Raw genomic sequence first — 16192 nt, 5'->3', positions numbered from 1 at the left:
GGCAAGGCGTCTCCTGCCGCAGAGATCGGGGTTACCGAGGTTACCGGCGTCCCTGAGGAGCCCCCCGGGGGGGGTCGAGCCGGGCAGGAGGCGCAGGCGGTCGACCGAAGCTGCGCAGAGCGCTCACCTGAGCTCTTGGGCCAGCTTGTCGATGGCGGCGTCGCGCTCCTCCACGCTGAGCTGCGCGTGCTGCAGCAGGCTGCGCAGCTCCTGCAGGTGGTCCAGCGTGCCGGCCAGCTCGCCGCGCACCGTCTGCAGCTGGCCCTCCAGCAGCTGCGCCCGCTGCAGGGAGTTGCGCCGGTCCATCTCGCTGCGGTGCAGCTTCTCCTCCAGGTCCACCACTGCGGGGGCGGGGGAGAGACGCAATGCATGGTGGGTAAAGGAGGACACGCAACCTGGCGTCTCCATGCGCAAAGGCTAACACTGACACAATCCATCCTACTTCCCTTAAGAGCTCTCAAATATACAACCATCCCACGGTCCTTCAACTTGTATTACTAACCCAAAATGGGTCGCATAAGTGTATGAGGTGGGTCCTGGAATGAGTCTGTAGTCCACAAGGCCATGCTAGTACGTGTATTTGACAGGTCCCTGAAAGGGGCTAAATTAAAAATTCTGGTCCCGATATGAAAAGGTTTAAGAACCAGTGCTGTATACCACAGAATACATGCAGATCAACAGAAGATGTGACAAGTAAAGATTAAAAAAATGTTTAAAAAGGAGCACTTGTACACATGCATACCTCAACACACAGAACGTATACCCTTTCTGAATGCACTACATATTTAACACTACAAAGCTGTGCTTTGCATGCTGGCTGCCTTACTGCCCTGCATTGGCTGGTCTAACTTGTATGGGCCTCAGCGTGATTCCTACGTAAAAAGCGCTCGTACCCATCTCAGACTTCTTCTCCAGCATGTCCTGGGTCTCCTCCAGGCTCTCCTTCATCTGGCTGAGCTGGGAGGCCTTGGTGCTGCTGTCCCTCCGCAGGCGAAGCAGCTCCAGCTCCATCTCCGTCAGCTCGCCCCGGCACTGGCTCATCTCCGCCGTCAGCTGCCTGCGGGGCGGGGTGGAGGGGGGAACGCTACTGAGCGCGCTCCAAAGCTCTTCCCGGGAGACACCAGGGCTTGCCCTAAATTTGCTCCTGCTCTGGTTTCGGTGCTCGTCTCCGGTCGGCTCACCTCACTCACTACACTGCACCGGCTAACGCTAACCGCTAAACAACCGCAACAGTATAAGGGATCGGCTACCAAGAGCCTTAGCGCCGCTAACTCTCCGACTAGCTCACTTCGTTTCAGCTAGCTTCTACGCTCATCCAGCTAATGATGAGTCCTGAAGCATCCAAACACTGTGCGTGACCTCGCATAAGATTCCTATGGCTCTCTGAGGTCTGCTAGCGCCTGGCAGGCTCAATCGATTAGCGAGCGGCTCTTTGTGGCACCAGGCCCTGCCCTCTCCGAGTAAAAGAAGTTCTTCTCTGAGGACCACTGACTGGCTGCTTATATACCCTCTCAGATGCCTTTCAGAGGCTGGAAACAGTCAAAATAATAAAAGTTATAAATACAAGGAGTCCCACTCACGAGTCATGAGATCGACTCAGAACACCCTGTGGCTAACTGATATTTTACACTTCGACCCACTTAGACATCTTATTAGGAATACTGAGAACTGGATTTTAGTCTCTATTCCCTTACAGTTTCCCAAATGTGAACATGAGACAGCTTTGGTTATATGAACGTAAGAAACATACACAAAATTTCAAATACAATACTCATACTGTTAACAAGCTCTGTCACTCCAATTCACTACATCACCAACTAATTTCTAATTACTATCCAAGGCTTCTTGTAATTAACATTACAACGCACAGGATCTATTAAAACAACTGATTTTGGCTAACAACTAATTGATCTCAGAATTAAAGTGGCTTGTCTCCACAGAGCCTGCCATAATCCTGTAGTCCTTAGAGCCACCAGACACAAATCTCATCTGACTAATAAATTCAACACTGCCCTAGGCAGAACCCTGAGACACAGAATCCGGATTGCTTCTCAAAGGGACACTGTCACGTAAAACTCCACTACACTGGAGCTGCAATGCATCGTGGGAGTCCCTCAAAAAAAGGACTGGCTGCGATGGTGACAATGTCCATTTCAAATTGCATGCACTGTTATACATGGCGTGTTAACTTGACTTCCATGTTTTATGTCCTATTCCCCTTTTAAAAGTACAAATACAATTAACAACCTTATCAGCACTAAAGAGAGATACTTCCTTGTGTAGAAGAATACAATTCATTCATATATCACTGGCAAAGGCAATAATAATTTCAGCCAAAGGTCAATTTAACTCATTGCAACCAGTCAATTAACCAGACCTATAAAATCCTTATCTTATTGAGAGATTAGATCAGCATTGCACTGAATCCATTTCTCATAAAGTCATAAGATCAGGGCATACAGATTAACCTTTCAAAGCAATGATGGCAAAGTAAATATTTCACTCGTAGGTGACCGAGCATTCAGAACTATAATATCTTTGATCAGCCCTAATCTTTGGTCAGAGTGGGCGAACATTTTCGTGGGTCAGCAAATATTTTTTCTGCATGTCCTTGAGGGCCACAGATCAATTTGTGAAATAAAACCATCTGCTCATCAAAATGTATTTAAAATGTGTGACTGACTGGTGCCATTAAAGTGGTTTAAGACATTTTCACACCATACCCACAGAAAAGTGACTAGTAAGTCTGCATTTGCACAGAAGTCTGTTAAAATGTAGTAGTGTAGTGTAGTATAATAGGTAAGGAGTTGGTCTTGTAACCCAAATAGTATTTAACCTGCATTGCTTCAGTATATATCCAGCTGTATAATTGGGTACAATGTTAATGCTATGTAAAAAAAAGCTGTGTAAGTCGCTCTGGATTAGAGCATCTGCTAAATGACTGTAATGTAATGTCAAAATGTAAAAATACTCATGCGCAACATAGCAGTGAGTAACGCTACATATAGGTCTTACGTGAGGGAGCTGGTGAGCTTGACCACCTCTCTCTCCTTCGTCTGCGCCTCCTGGTTGGCCTCCTGCTCCCGCTGCTCCCTCATCCTCAGCTCCTGGGCGCCCCGTGTCCGCTCCACCTCCAGCTCCTTCTCCAGCTGGGACACCTGGCGGGGGGGGGGGCGGGGTGTGGGGGAAGCCGTGTAATCGGGGTGCTTTCGAGAGAGAGCGCTGTGCCCGAAGCACACATTTCCAAACTACAGGACCTGCGAGCAGTCGCCATGTTAAAGCAACATTTATGACACGCTGACACACTTCCGTTTAAGCAATTTTGTAGTTTCTGTAAAACAAAATAAATAAAAAAACTGACATATTTATGTAAAATCCAGATCTATTCAATGTTATGCACATTGTGCATCAATGGCACATGTTATTACAGGCTATGGAGCATTATACGTGAACTAAATTTACTACTACTAATTGAAAAACTGGTACACATGCCAAAGATCAAGGAAGGTGCACAGGGGGCCATTTGAAGATTAAATAAATGAAACAATAATTTTAAAAATGTGTTTTACTCAGTTTCACATTGTCTAACATTACATTTTGCCCAATGAAACCAAATAAGTAATTACAGAGCAAATCAGGAAGGGGCAAATACTTTTTCATGGCACAGTACTCAACTTTCCTTTTCGACTCCCTTTTCAAACATAAAAGAAGCTTCTAGCATTTGCTGCAGAATTTGGATCACTATAAGTAAAAAGACTGGAAACATTGATTCTTGTTTGCTTTGGGGAACCGTATCACACTCAATCCCTGAGAATTTATGATAATAAAAAAATGGCTCAGTAAGAGAAACAAAGGATTCTTTGTACTTTGTTCTAATTCTTGGAATAAAAACAACCTAACGATGCAGTCAAAATGTAGTAAATACACAGAGAACGGAACATGACTTCAACAGAGAGTAAACCGTGTACAAAACTAAAACATGGCTAGTTTTCTGCACAAGCCCAGTTTTTTACAGCTATGTTACATAAGCTCTGGGTTCTATCCACCTCATTATAGCACCTGAAAACTTTCAAAGCAGATCCAAAAAAAAAAAGATGGTTTATATCCCACAGGCAGTTCCAACTTACCATGAACTGAATAAAATTCCAAGAGGTGCAAAGGGGGTGGGTTTGAAATTCGGAACATTTCGACCCAAAAAAAAAAAAACAACAATTTCTGAATTTATAACCTGCACAATAGCTGTAACCCAGCTTACGCAAAATGTTCTGACAATATTACTGGAATGTTTTGTCAGTGTAATAACATTGCCACTTCATTGCAGCAACGTTGTGAGAACGTTGTGTGTTTTAGCTGGGTTAAGTTACCCGTCGCTGCAGCAGGGCCTGGCTCTCCTCCAGCTCGCACACGCGGGCGCTGCTGTCCTGCAACATCGCCTCCTGCTGCTGGAGGCTGTACTGCAGCTGGGCCATATGTTTACTGGACGCCTTCGAGGCCTGAGCGCTGCTCCTCAGCTCCGACTGCAGGGACTCCACCTGCAACGAGGGATTCTGTAAACAAGGGCTCTCCAGTCTCATCTGAAAAAGGGCCTGTTTTATTGGTGCTAGTTTCTGAATGAGTCCCGCACTAAGACACCTGATTCTACTTCTCAAGGTCTTTATTAAAGACCACGATTAGTTAACTCAGATGACACAGTGCTGGGCTATAACAGGAACCGTGCACCCACACAGTCTTTTTCGGATAAGACTGGGGACCGCTACTGTAGACAGGCCCATGGTTCCCATATGATGCACATGGGGTTTATTTAACTATAAAAGAGACAACGCCCGGTAATCAGCATGTCAGGAAATGCATCATGGCACACTTAGCTCGCAGCGTTCCGCATGGGCTCCTGGAGCCACGACTACTACATCACTCACTGACAGTTTCTAGAAAGAAGCAGAAACGGGCGGTAGGAGATGTACAGTTATAGATTAAAGCCTTCCTTTAATGCTGGTCCCACATCGGCCTGCCTTTAGGCTTTGACGGCATTGTCAAAGAGCTTCCCCAGGAGAGTTGGTGCAAACCGTGCGCTTTATGACAATGTTGGGGTTCAGACAGCTAGGCGTGCTCATTCAAAACAAAAACAGTAAACCAAGAACTGCCTGAACACAGCGCCTTCATTGTGTTCAGAAAAAAAGGGATGTGTCGATCACTTCAAATGACACCGAGATAAACCGAGATAAACTCAAGATAAACTGCACTGCTTACAGGCTTGTAGCTTTTATGTTATTTTTACGCATGTAGCTAACAATGTGTAGTTGTGTAGTAATGAGATTTCCACAATAAGGTTAACCATAAAAATGGTATGGTCAAATAACTGAAAGAATGTCAAATAAAAACAAATGACCACCTGTGTGTCCACCTGTGTCTGCGCTCAATCATTCATTTGCGTTTTACAACAAAGGAGGAACCTGCCAGTCAGTCAGTCAGTCAGTTATACTTAAGTTTGCTACCGCAAGATCCAGGTTGACACTACAAGAGATCAACAACAGCCAACATTACTGTAATGACACAGCACACTCTCTACACCCACCAACACATTCCTCCATTGGTTAGTCATTGGTTTGTGGTTTTGGGGTGAGGAAGACTGAGTATTTTCTATACCTCAGCAGACTTTAGCTCCAGCTGCTTCTCAAACAGGGTCTTGGTCTCCTCCATCTTCAGCAGGTAGGTGCTCAGTTCATCCCTGCATGACATCAAAGCCGCCTCCAGGTCCCGGACCTAATAAAAAGTGCAACACCACAACTCTGTCTAAGCCTTTCATCATTCTACTATTCATTTGATTCACATATCAACCCTGGAAGGGCAAATAAAAATATTAAATATTGAATATTTCATGTATTTTTCATCTTCGGTTCACATAACTGGGTGTTTGAAAAACTCAGTCAAGGAGGTCCTTTGACCATGAGCACACAGGCCTCTCCTGCAACTCCAAACTTTTTTCACAATCATGAAAACAAACTTTACCAAACCCATCAGCTACAGTTTGGAATCAAGACACAGTACAATAATCTCAAGACATATCAAGATAGGAGTAACGTTAACAGTATCTGTTAAGGTTACACTCCCTTGTTCAGCAGTTGGCACTACTCGATTGAGGGAAACCCTGTTGCATGGAACATCCTACTGACTGAAACCCTTCTTTTGGGGCAGTGATATGGCTGATAATGTGTGGCACTCAGTGGTTGCACTACAGACCAAGGGGGGACATCACAGCACCAAGTATATGCATCAGCTGGACACGCCCCCCAGACACCATAATGGTTTTAATTAGTTTTGACATTCGTGCACTTTCGTTTCCTCCCACTATCTTCCGTTCTCAGGCTAATACAACTAAAAATACTGCATACTTGGAAATTATTTCTTATTCAGCCTGTTTTGAAAAAAAATGTTATTTTTAATTATGTTCCTGTAAAAGAATTCAAGAAGAACATGTTCAAAAATGTGTGTCTCGCAGTGTTTTTTACGTTTGATAAAGCAATCTTTGTATCTTGGGGACCACACGGAAATATTTTTTATAAAAGACTCCCAGAAGGCACAGCTGTGCATGCAAGGAATCTTGTTCCAAATCAAATTAAGAAGAAAAATAAAATAAAAATAAAATAATAAAAATAGCATTATTTTGCCTGAAAACTTGTTACGACACAAAGATATGTTTTAACCATTCAATGAAAACACATCACATGATTAACAATGGTAACGTTTGGGCATATATAAAATTAAAGGATTTAATTGAATAAGTTCAAATATATTGCTCTGAATCTGATGTAACCACATAATGAATGAGCATTTAATTGATAAAATGGATCAATCTGGTAAAATAATATGAATTCTAATTCAACATCTATGAAAGACAACCCAGGATAGCAGAGCATAAGGGACCTTTCTCGCACTTAACCAATGGAAACATTTTCTATGGAATGAAAAAGTGATCAAATCTGCAAATAAGTGAATCCGTGTTTCATTCCCGCAATCCTCAACCAAAACAAACAGGGTTTCTCCAGCAACCGCTGGCCTTCTGGACCCAAAAACTCAATATGACTCAAACTCCTCCCATTAACACAGGGTACAAACAGGCTAAACAAATGACGCCAACCCAAAACAAGTTCAGCTAACACAAAATGTTCTCACAATGTTACTAGAATGTTTTGTCAATGTTAGAACATTGCCACTGCAAGGCAGCAACATTGTGAGAATGTTTTGTGTTAGCTGGGTTATTTGCCCCCCCCCCCCCCCCCCCCCAATTACATAATCTTCAGCGCTGAAGCTCTCTCTCTGTGAACCCAAGAAGCTCTTAAGGCTACCGATTTGTAACAGCCAATGGGGACGGAGAAGAGCCGGGTCGGGAGGCGGAGTCAGCGCAGGCCAGTGGACACCATCACCGCAGCGGGGCTGAGACACACGTACCATGGCTGCCGAGTCCGCTGCCTGCTCTTTCAAACTCCTCACCGTCCCCTCGTTCTGGGCGGCGCCCAGCTCCTTCTCCTACGCACGACAACGCAGGGACATCGTTAAAGAAACAATGCGGGGCAGGAACGCATAAAACTAATTAACTGAAAGCATAAACAAAAGGATTAATATCGATGTGGCACCGAGGGCATTGGGTGTAGCCATGAATAGGTGGCATAGTTTATGGGTGTGGATGCAAAGACGTGTCATTGTATGGAGAGTGGATCTGCGGAACGGTTAGCATATACAGGGCGTGGCCCTGTACATGTGCCTGAACGAGAAGTCACATGGCATTCCACTTACAGAGAAACCATCTCAGTTCACTTTAATTGAATTCAAATTGGCCCGGGGGGCCAGGCGTTACATGCAAACAGAATTCACCCTTAAGCAAGTTACTATGGGAACTAAGCCCTATCTCGCTATGTGAAAAGGTATTGAGCTCTCTGAGTCTGTGGAAATGTACTGAGTGCTATGAGTATGTGGAAATGTGCCATGCTTTTGGGAAAACCAGCCTGGGTGGAGCACACTCATATGGGTGGACCACACTCATACAGGTGGAGCACACTCATACAGGTGGAGCTGACCTGTTTGACCTGGGCCAGGGAGGCCTGCAGCTGCTCACACTTCTGCTGGGCCTCCTTCCTCTCTTTCTGTGAGAGAGACACCCTCTTCTCCAGCTCCTGCACCTGCGCTTTCTTCTGATCCAGAGACTGCTGCAACTGAGTCACACATACAAACACACGCATACAAACAGATAAATACCAATTTAGATATGTATATATACACATACATACAAACACACACATGCAAACTCAGATCTGCATATACACACATAAATACTAACATACAAAATCACAGAAACAAACGTATTACAACACCAGAGACATGAAACATAGAATCACAGACATAGAGGTGAGGTATACAGTCACACATACACCCAAAAAAACATCACAGAGCTGGTAAGGCCACAGACACAGAGACAGACAGACAGACACACACACACACACAGCCGAGACAGACAGATACACACATGCGCTCACACAAGAGCCAAAAAGGGGCCATGACCCCTCTCCAGACCAGCAAAACTGAAACCACTGACTCCAAAAAGAAATTTCACTCAACATCCCCAAACTCGCCTTACAATTCCAAAATGAAGGTTCACGATAAATGTACAGCCCAGTTAACCAGGAAAATCTCCTCACCAGCTCCATTTGTTCCTGGAGCTGCTTGCACTTCTCAGCATACGCTTTCTTGGACTTCTCCAGGGCCTGCTGGAAGTCCTTCTGCTTCCTGCTGAAGAGGGCCTCAGTGTGCTGGAGGCTGCTGGTCTTATCCTGAGAAAAACAGACACGAGGGCTGACTGAGCACCATTCACAGTCACACTGAGCTGCTAATGGAGCAGCACCATTCACAATCACTTATACATCGCTCTAAATTTATTATTAAAAAATAAATAAATAAATTTAAAAAAACTGTATTCAATGCTTGGCATAATTCCCCTGGATCTGTTCAGTGGCTGTGTGTGAACGGAAGCCAGGGCGCACGCGTCTGAGCGTGTGCGTATGTGAGAGAGTGTGCATGCGTGCATGCATGCATTACCAGCAGGATCTGCTCCAGCTCGCAGTTCTTCACTGCTGCCGCTGAATAAGCCGAGGCTTTCTCCTGCAGCTGCTTCTCCAGGGCACCCACCCGGGCAGTCTTCTTTCTCAGCTGCAGTGACAAAAACCACCCACCAGGGGGAGACAAACAGTAAGAGATGCAAACTGGCACACATTCATAACCCAGTGAAGCATGATACATAACCCAGAGAACAGAAATCTAAGAGGACCCTTTATCTGTGCCAGATGTTTTCACGACACCATAAAACAACAATCAGAAAAAAAAGTTAAGTGAACCGTGTAACTAACTAGAGGGGAGGAGAGGTACCCCTTAAGGTTCTAGAACAGTGGTGCCCAATCATGCGCCACGGAGGGCCAGGAGTGTGCAGGTTTTCATTCCAGCCAATCACTACGATTTCACTAATTAGTTCCCTCCTCTCTGGCATTAAATGGCTCTATGGGCTTAAATAGTGAAATCAGCAGGTGTACTGATTTGCTAGACTCAAAACCGGCGTACTCTCGACGCTCCATGGCACATGACTGCACACCACTGCTCTAGAACTTACAGCGGATCACAGTAACCTCCCTGCGAGATGCACATATCAATTCCATAACATGCTACAAAACCAGAAACAACACTATGAAATTAGCTTAGAGTTCTAATTTAAAGTAAGTTAGTAAATTAAGAGAAATTCCGATTCGGTGACTTGTGCCTCACCCCGGCCTTTAACTCCTACCTCCCTCTCCAGGCGCGTCTCCCCCCGCCCTGCCCGTTACCCCTACCTCCCTCTCCGTGCGCGAGGCCTCCCCGGCCTTCTCCAGCAGCTCGCTGTGGATGTGCTGGAAGTGGCTGGCCCTCTGGGACATGCTGCTCTGCAGCGCGGCCAGCTCCTCCCGGGCCCGGCTCAGCTGCTCCTGCAGGCCCGACGCCAGGCCGGCCTGCCGGCTCCGCTCCTGCTCCAGGGCCTGCAGCGCGGGCAGCAGCTGGGCGTAGCGCTCGCCTGGAGCCGCGAGCGGGCGGGAGAGAGAGAGAGAGCGAGAGAGAGGCGGGGAGCACGGCGTCACTCAGGGGCAGGGTTCGAACAGCAGGGAGCGACTACCACTGTGGTTTAAACCAACTGCGCGTTCAGTCAATCAAACGACTGAAACGGAAGCGCTGCGTGGGTCTGGGAGTGACAGGTGCTCACGAGTAAGCAGGGTACACTAAGGCTGAACAACAGCCCTTGAGAAAGAAACAGCTTCTGGAAAGTTAATAAACTAGCCAATTTAATAAAGGCTTTGTTATCAATTTTTTTCACTTGGAGACAGAGTGCCTTAACCTTTTTCCTTGGTACCGCACTTTTTAAAGTTTATTGACCTTCCAGAGTCGGTTTCTTTCTCAAGGACTGTTGTTCTGTGTTTTCAGTCATTTTGTTCTTTCCCATGCCTGTTTTTGTGACCTTTGCTTTGTCTCCATATTTATGTATTCATTCTCCAGACCCCCTGTGAAAAAGCCTCTTCATTGAATTTTAAACCCTAAATCAATACTTTTCCATGTCCTAACAGCCTGTCACTCATCAATAGCTGAATAATTGTTTTCCTACTTCACAGTCCAGGGAGACAGTATTTCTTCAGTCTGCACCACTCATTTTTACTACAACACTCACATCATAATTGATTTTTTGCTGTAACAGATGTGTGGCGCTGAACATTGATTATGACTTCAGATTTCATAATGGCAGGGTTAAAAAAAACTCATAAGACAATCTTAGTACCCTGATGGTGTACTGCTTTTCAGAAAAGTACATTGCTTAACTTTTGTAGGGTTACTTCAGGAAAGTCATCAAATGCAGACAATGCTGAAAACCCATGCAGTACAGTTACACCTCAGGAATGAGCATGTTTGGACATTTTAACTAAAGAGCTGAGACAGAACTCTCTGGGAGTGTTAAACGAAGGGGGTTTGGCACACACCTGGCTTAGCGTTGCGGAAGTCACTGTATCCTGACAGCGACACCTGGGGGAGGATGCAGGGCTGCACACACAGAACCCCCCCGCCCTGAAACAAGGGGACAGCCCTTCACTCACAGCACACGCCTTCTGCCCCAAAATCTCAGCCAATGAACCTTCATTCTGATCGAGCAGGAAACAGCGTCGCGGTCCAAATCCAAGGCTTATGATTGGCTAGAATATTAATCACCTCAGCTGAGTGCACTGACAAGACACCGCAGAGAGGCTGGTGTGTACCAGATGAAACGTGTGGATGTACTGTAATGAAAAGCCTTACGAAAGAGCTCACTGTGGGAGCAGAATCACTAAGAGCAGGAAGAGAAGAGCCTGGCAGGAGATGTGAGATCCAGCTGGGAAGGTGTGAATTAGGAGCTGGGACGTGGCAGACACCATGCAGTGTGTGTGTGCGTGTGTGTGTGTGTGTGCATGAGCATGGGTTTACATACTGTATGTTTGTGTGCACTGGTGTATGTATATGAAAGTGTGTGGGTAGATGGTTGATTAATGTATTGCATTAAAAGCAGTGCCTTTTCTCCCTGAATAACTGTTATGAGGTACTCGCATATGTTTAATTAATAGAGAAATCATTGTGGTCTTAAAGAATGAAAATGCATATGCGTATGTGTGTGTGTGTGTGTGTGTGTGCATGTGTTTGTGTGAGTGAGTAAGTGTGTGTGTGAAAGAGGCACGGACAGCCTCCATCCAGTACACACCTCTCGGAGGTGGAGCACGTTGAGGATGGCCTCCAGGCTGGCCAGCTCCGCCCGGGTCTGCTCCCCCTCTCGCAGGCAGAGGGCCAGCCTCTGCTCCTGGGAGGTGGAGAAGGAGCGCAGGTCTGCGTTCTCCCTCTTCAGCGCCTCCGCCGCCGCCCTGCTGTCCGCCAGCTCCTGCTGCAGTCGGGAGGCCTCGGCCGAGGAGCTCTCCGCGAGCGAGCGGAGGTCCGTGTTCTCCGTGCTCAGCGCCTGTGTCTTGCAGGAGTCCTCCTTCAGCTGCCTGCAGGCCGGACAGAGGCTGGTTATTAGCACTGTTGCTTTGCTAATACCAGCCGCACTGACACCAGCAGCTTGATTATTAGCACTGTTGCTCTGATAATACCAGCCACACTGGTACCTGTAGCTTGGCTATTAGCACTGTTGCACTGCTAATACCAGCTGCATTGGTACCTGTATCTCGGCTATTAGCATTGTTGCACTGCTAATACCAGCCACACTGGTACCTGTAGCTCGGTTATTAGCATTGCTAACCAATGAGCCAATCTTGACAATGCTACAATAAATCTAAATCTAAGTCTATAGTTGAGTATTTCTTTATACTGTACTACTTACATTACATTCATTTAACAGACTTCGAAACAGACTTACAGTGAAAGAGCACAAATACACGCACCAGCTGGATTCTTGAAATACATTTAGAACAGGGCTACTCAACTCCAGGTCCAGCGGGCTGCAGCGTCTGCTGGTATTAGCTGCAGCCATGCACTACATCACCTGATTTCACCAAGTCCATGAAGTCTGTTAGTTAAATCAGGTGGTGTAGTACATGGTAGGAGCAAATACCTGCAGACACTGCGGCCCACAGGACCAGGCGTTGACTAGCCCTGGTTGAGAATAAACCACACACCACATAAACTCTTCCAGATGTGAAAAATCCAGGTTGAATAAGTAAAAATCCTTCCCAGTATTTTCTTCCAACCACCTGGATTTGCTAACTGGTGCATTTAGCAACTAATTACAATTAATTAGTGAAATGAGCTGGCTGAGTTCATGGGTGGGAGAAACAAAGGGCAGGACTTTTACTTTTGGACCCGTGGACCTCCCAGGTCTGCACTGTGCCATTCTCCGGGCGAGGACGGGACAGCATCTCACCGGACGATCCGGGCCATTTCGGCCCGCTCCCGCTCCAGTTTAGAGCACCTGCTCTCCAGCTCCTCCCTCTCCCGGTCACACTCAATCAGGCTCTCCTTCAGCTTCATCTCATTCTCCAGAACCTGTGAAAAAGAACGAAATCTGTCAGGAACACTTAGATCACTGGTTTCCAATCCTGGTCTTGGACATCCACCATCCTTTAGCTTTTCACTCCAACCCTAACAAAGACTCTTTGCCTTGGTCATTTTTTCAGAAATGTTTCCTTTGTACTCCTTAAAGGCCGCCGTCAGCTTCTCAGCGTTCCGGAGCGCTTCGTTCCTCTGCTGCTCCATTCTGTCAGAGGGAAGAGGACCGTGAGGACAGCACAAACACACACCCCTGCATTCCAGAGATTCACATCTCTTTTTACATGTTAAACAAAAGAATTTAAAAAATAAGAATACGAGAGTTGTTGAGACTAAGAGCAGGCATCACCTTTTCCCTTGACTGATTCTCTGCGCTAGATCAGCCTGGACGGTCTTGAGCTCCTGTTTCAGCTTGGTCACCATTCTGCTGTTCAGGAGCACACAGTGCTGCCTCTCCTCCAGCTTCTGCTCAGAGTCCCTGAGGAAAAAGGAACAAAGACGTCAGACCGAGCTAGCTCACCCGCCTCAAGACAAACCACCTCAAAACACAAAAACTCCACGCAGGGGTCATTCAAAACACATACACTCAGAGAGGAAGTCTGGTGGCTGTTGCATTGTTTTCGTTAACATCAAAAAGACCTTCTTCACCTCAGTGCTGTGGTGCGGGATTCCACCTCAGCCTCCAGGCCCTGAATATGCTCCTTCATCAATGACAGGCTGGGGGGCTTTGAATCAGCTGTGGTGCCCATGACCTGGATCTCAAACACAGCAACCAAGTGAATCCCTGATGGCAAATATATATCTAACAGCCAGTCTCTCTGTCAACTAATGATGCATTCATTTCACAAGGGTCATCGCAGAGAGCACTTTGTTTCTCTAATCTATTAAATATTACAATAAATGGAAACATACATTATTGTTATTCCTTCAGACATTTTGCACTGCATAATTTATGACTGACTTAATTTTAAATTCGACACCCGTAACACTTTCTTGCTATAAGACTGAAATACAGATACACTGATATAACCAGTCCTGTATTTTCCCTGACACATTTTACGAAACGTGAATGAAATCGTAACATCACGCGAGACTCAACATAGACAGAAATATATTATTACTCTATTTCTGATGAGGAATTGGTAGAGGTCGTGTTTTCCTTCTTTTTCACACACACCTTGGCATGGGAGCCGGCAAGCCGAAACTGGACTTCCTCTAGTTCATTAGCCAGCTTCTGGTTCTCCAGAACCAGACAGGAGTTCTCCTCCCTGATGCTCCCAAGCGTCTTCCTGAGCTGAGAGTTCTCAATCTCTGTGACTGATGGTGGCTAATGAGACGGCAAACGGAAGACATTATGAACACAGTGTACTTGCTTTTTATGAAGACATACTATCATTCATTCCCTTTGACACTCAAAAAGGTCCACAGTGTCGCCACCATAACATCTCTGGAAACTAGGATGGTTGCCTCAACATTTTTTGTGTGATTAGGCCAGGGCTACCCAACCTTGGTCCTGGAAATTTTCCATCCTGTAGGTTTTCACTCCAAACCTAATAAAGCACACCTCTCATTCAGCTGCTAGAGATTTCTTTGAGCAGCTCAATAGAATCAGGTGTCAAATTCAGGTTGAAATGAAAACCTACATCAGGGATCAGCAACTCACGGTCCTCGAGGGCCAAGAACTGCTGGTTTCCCACCCTCTCTTTGCCTGGGAGTCAGGTGTGAAGACAGTCTGGCCAATCAAGAAAAGAAAACCAGGGCTGGATTTGGATTCGAGGGCCAGAGTTGATGATCCCTGACCTACATGATGGTAGATCTCCAGCAACAGGGTTGGGCAGCCCTGGACAAGGCCCAACCTTAGGCTCTCAAACGTCTTAATGAAAATCTTATTCTATAAAACTGACAAGAGGCTGTGTTCTCGTTGCCCCAACTGTCATATAAGCTTGTTCATGTGCATAAGGACTGCAGAGGATGATTCCATACCCTGTAGTCAGCGTGAGGCACATTGCCGGTGGCTATCCGAAGAGAGGTTTCTGGGAGAATGGGGCTAATTGGAGGTGGCTGTGTGACATCGGGTCGACGCAGGTCTTCAAGTGTCAATCCACCTGGTTGAACACACCCAGGACTGTGGTCCGAGTGTTCGCTGCTGCTGCCACTGGTAGACACGCACCATTAAACGAATAATTAGCGTAAATTAGCTGTTTTCATATAGGTCATTAAATTGATATCAACAGTTCAAGGATACTGCAATTAACATTTCAAACTGGTGATACACAAAGCTGACCCGAGTGAGCTACTGAGGAACACGCTGCGAACTGAGAAAAACGTACCTTAGCTGTTCCCCCAAAGACTGCAAACTGATCTCCGTTTGTCTTAACTGATTTCTTAAACTGACCACATCTTTTACAAGATCTTCTTCGCTCCTGTGGAACATTGATGACTATCACGTTTGGTCACTCCAGTCCTATCAAGGGGAAATATTCATCACGTGCTTTATAGTCACTTAGCCCACGTTATCACCAAAACTTTTTATTTCCATGTGAATTATTCGAAATTGCCAAGTGAATGAACTAAGTTACGTTAAGAAGTAACTAGATATTGCAACAGAGAACTAGCAATAGAGTATGACAACTGAAGCTAGTTAGCTAACGCTACTTTACACGAATATTAGCTATACTCTATTAGCTAAGTAGCTATTTGAAAATAAGACACAAAATAAGCAAGCTAGCACAGTCCAGTAACTTCATGTAACAATAACATTCGTTCGGGAAAGTTACATTGCAGCCAACAAAAGCTAGCAGACTGTTAGCAGTCAGTAACGCTTGCAAGCTTGGCAGCTAACGTTAGCCAAGTTACCAAGATAAATACTAAACTAGCTAGCGAGTAGTTACTGCAAAGCGAATCGGTGTATAATTATCCACTTTTTTTGAAAGACAGCATCGCGCTAAGCTTTCAGATCGTCGCCAATCTGTAATGAGTGTGAGTTAGTAGTTACCGAACTTGGAGTAAGTTTAATCCATTTCTAAATTTTCTGAAGTTTTTATTTATTCACATCTGCCGCTGCAAATTTGTAAAAACCCTTCCTTGTTGTGTTGACATCCAAACAGAACGTCGACTTAGTGTCGCG

General features: G+C 45.7%; 1 protein-coding gene across 2 annotated transcripts in view; it reads right to left on the bottom strand.

Moving 5' to 3' along the window:
* ccdc18 (coiled-coil domain containing 18) overlaps positions 1-16157 on the bottom strand; it is a 28003-nt gene extending 11846 nt beyond the window's left edge. The window contains exons 1-20 of one of the 2 annotated variants that reach the window (XM_035423989.1): positions 16061-16157; positions 15396-15529; positions 15049-15220; positions 14243-14392; positions 13714-13823; positions 13415-13543; positions 13177-13273; positions 12941-13062; positions 11789-12068; positions 11040-11124; positions 9870-10087; positions 9088-9198; positions 8691-8822; positions 8073-8207; positions 7447-7524; positions 5644-5760; positions 4365-4532; positions 3016-3158; positions 894-1057; positions 128-341 (exon numbers count right to left, since the gene is read on the bottom strand). In XM_035423989.1, coding sequence (XP_035279880.1) covers positions 128-341; positions 894-1057; positions 3016-3158; positions 4365-4532; positions 5644-5760; positions 7447-7524; positions 8073-8207; positions 8691-8822; positions 9088-9198; positions 9870-10087; positions 11040-11124; positions 11789-12068; positions 12941-13062; positions 13177-13273; positions 13415-13543; positions 13714-13823; positions 14243-14392; positions 15049-15220; positions 15396-15499 — 2729 coding nt within the window. In that variant the 5' untranslated portion in view covers positions 15500-15529; positions 16061-16157. The remainder of the gene's footprint in view (positions 1-127; positions 342-893; positions 1058-3015; positions 3159-4364; positions 4533-5643; positions 5761-7446; positions 7525-8072; positions 8208-8690; positions 8823-9087; positions 9199-9869; positions 10088-11039; positions 11125-11788; positions 12069-12940; positions 13063-13176; positions 13274-13414; positions 13544-13713; positions 13824-14242; positions 14393-15048; positions 15221-15395; positions 15530-16060) is intronic. The other variant, XM_035423990.1, reaches the window with a different exon arrangement.
* Positions 16158-16192: the final 35 nt, after the last annotated feature.

This window comes from Anguilla anguilla, chromosome 6 (genome assembly GCF_013347855.1).
Source record: "Anguilla anguilla isolate fAngAng1 chromosome 6, fAngAng1.pri, whole genome shotgun sequence".
NCBI lineage: Eukaryota > Metazoa > Chordata > Actinopteri > Anguilliformes > Anguillidae > Anguilla > Anguilla anguilla.
This window is presented reverse-complemented; position numbering and strand designations above follow the sequence as displayed.